The sequence below is a fragment of the Gavialis gangeticus genome, unplaced genomic scaffold (genome assembly GCF_001723915.1).
Source record: "Gavialis gangeticus isolate Ggan-Ray unplaced genomic scaffold, GavGan_comp1, whole genome shotgun sequence".
Classification (NCBI taxonomy): domain Eukaryota; kingdom Metazoa; phylum Chordata; order Crocodylia; family Gavialidae; genus Gavialis; species Gavialis gangeticus.
Genome location: NW_017729002.1, coordinates 121,397 through 123,174, shown reverse-complemented (window position 1 = coordinate 123,174; position 1,778 = coordinate 121,397). Strand labels below are relative to the sequence as shown.

The window sequence follows — 1,778 nt, the reverse complement described above, 5'->3', positions numbered from 1 at the left end:
CCCCCCGCCTCAGGACCCCCCACAGCCCCAGGCACAAGCTTAGCTCCCCCACGTGAGCCCCGGCCCCGGACCAGGCACGTGCCCCCGCCTCCCGCCGCTCCATACCTTCTCCAAGGAGCTCTCCATGGCCAGGGCCGCTCCGGCTCCAGCTGCCCCCTCCCCCGCTCACTTCCGCCTGGCGCGGGCCGGCCAGCTCCACGCTGGCAGCGCTGACGCCACCGGGGGGGGGGGGACGCGCGCTCCTAGGGAACGATGCAGGCGGAGCCTTCCAGGACCCCGTAGTCAGGGCGTGATAAAGGTGGACTATACCAATGTGGGAAAGCCAAGGGGGAGGAAAAGGAGGTGTGGTGCACGCCCCCGCCAGCGTCAGGCCAGCACATCCGGGAGCGCAGAACAGCGCTGCGATGACAGCAGGCGCGCGACAGACACGAGCCGCCAACTTCCACACGAGAAGCCGCTCCCACATGGCAGCCGTTTGTCCAATGGAACATGCCCGAGGATGGGGGAGGGGTTGGAGGAGGAGGGGCGGGGTGTGAGCATGCGCAACAGGGAGCTCCTCGCTGCTGTCCGGGAGTGAGGCAGTGTAGTCATTGCAGTGACGTGGGGCCCGGCACACGTGGGGGGCGCCCTGGGCGGGGGTCCTTCCGCGTGACCGCGCAGGGGATGCAGTCTCACGTGTGCGGAGAAGCCTGCCCTGCCCTGGGAACTTCCTCCAGCTTCACAGCTGGCCCACGCGGATCCCGTTGCCTCCGTGATTTTATTCTCTCTTCAATTTTGACATTTTTTTTCCTCCGCCAGGTTGACTAGGCGCGTCACGAAGACATTTTCAGTCCATATCATGTAACGCCAGAACGAAGAAGCCCTACCTATGCTGAAATTTAAAACAAAAAAGGAAGCATTTTAAAAATAACTTAAAACATCTTTTCCAGCCAAACTGAATGCATCTTAAAGCAGTCCTTGCTTGAATACGGCTTGTTTCCTCCATGCTGCCTACACAGCGTTTAGAAAGGGGTTTAGTCACGGTTCCCTGTGTGTGCTGCACCCCTGCATGAATGGGCCTCAACGTTTTAGCAGTTTCCAGTCAACTTGCTACTTACTCTTCTTGCTGATTAGGAGGGTGAAAGGCTCATTATGCCAGTGCTGGTATCAGCAGTTTTCAACCTTTTTTTGGACTCAAGGTACCTCTCATTCCACTCGAGGCTCCTCCATCGCTTGTGTGAACGGAGTGGCACCCAATTTGAGGAGCTAATTTACATATTACAGTGCTTCCCTCCTTGTAGAGGGGATGGGGCACGGAGGATGGGGGTCAGCCAGGAGGGACAGTCAGATGGCTGCTTAATTCCTCACACCCTTAGGCACCCTTTGAAGGAACTGGCAGCACCCTGGCTGAGAATTACCAGTCTCTATAAACCAGTGGTTCTCAACCTTTTTAGCCTTGAGGCACCTCTGCATAGACTTGAAGCACCCCTGGATAGCCCAGAGGCACCTCGGGACGGCTTGGAGGCACCGGTGCATAGACGTGGAGCAACCCTGCATAGCCCGGAGGCACACGTAGCCTGGAGGCACCCCTCCGAAAGCCCCAGCTCATCGTTCTCCCCTTTTCTCACCTACGGGAAAACGACCGAGCATTTTTGTGTAGCGAAGAGCTCCAAGCGCAACTGGGGGCTGCTCTCTGCCACCTCTGGCTTGGCCGCGCGTGAACCCCGCCCGCCCCCGGGCCGGCAGTGCTGGCCGCGCGGCCCCGGGAAGGCTGTGGGCGCAGGCCGGGGCGCTGGGGC

At 59.9% G+C, this 1,778-nt stretch overlaps 1 protein-coding gene across 2 annotated transcripts in view; it reads right to left on the bottom strand.

The window, feature by feature from the left end:
- The window catches only part of PDXDC1 (pyridoxal dependent decarboxylase domain containing 1), a 68,133-nt gene extending 67,740 nt beyond the window's left edge, over positions 1-393 (bottom strand). For both annotated transcript variants that reach the window (XM_019507408.1, XM_019507407.1), the window contains exon 1: positions 106-393. Coding sequence is in view for 1 of the 2 variants with exons in the window: in XM_019507407.1 (XP_019362952.1) it covers positions 106-126 (21 nt within the window). In the remaining variant the exon portion in view is untranslated. The remainder of the gene's footprint in view (positions 1-105) is intronic.
- Between the last annotated feature and the right edge of the window lie 1,385 nt (positions 394-1,778).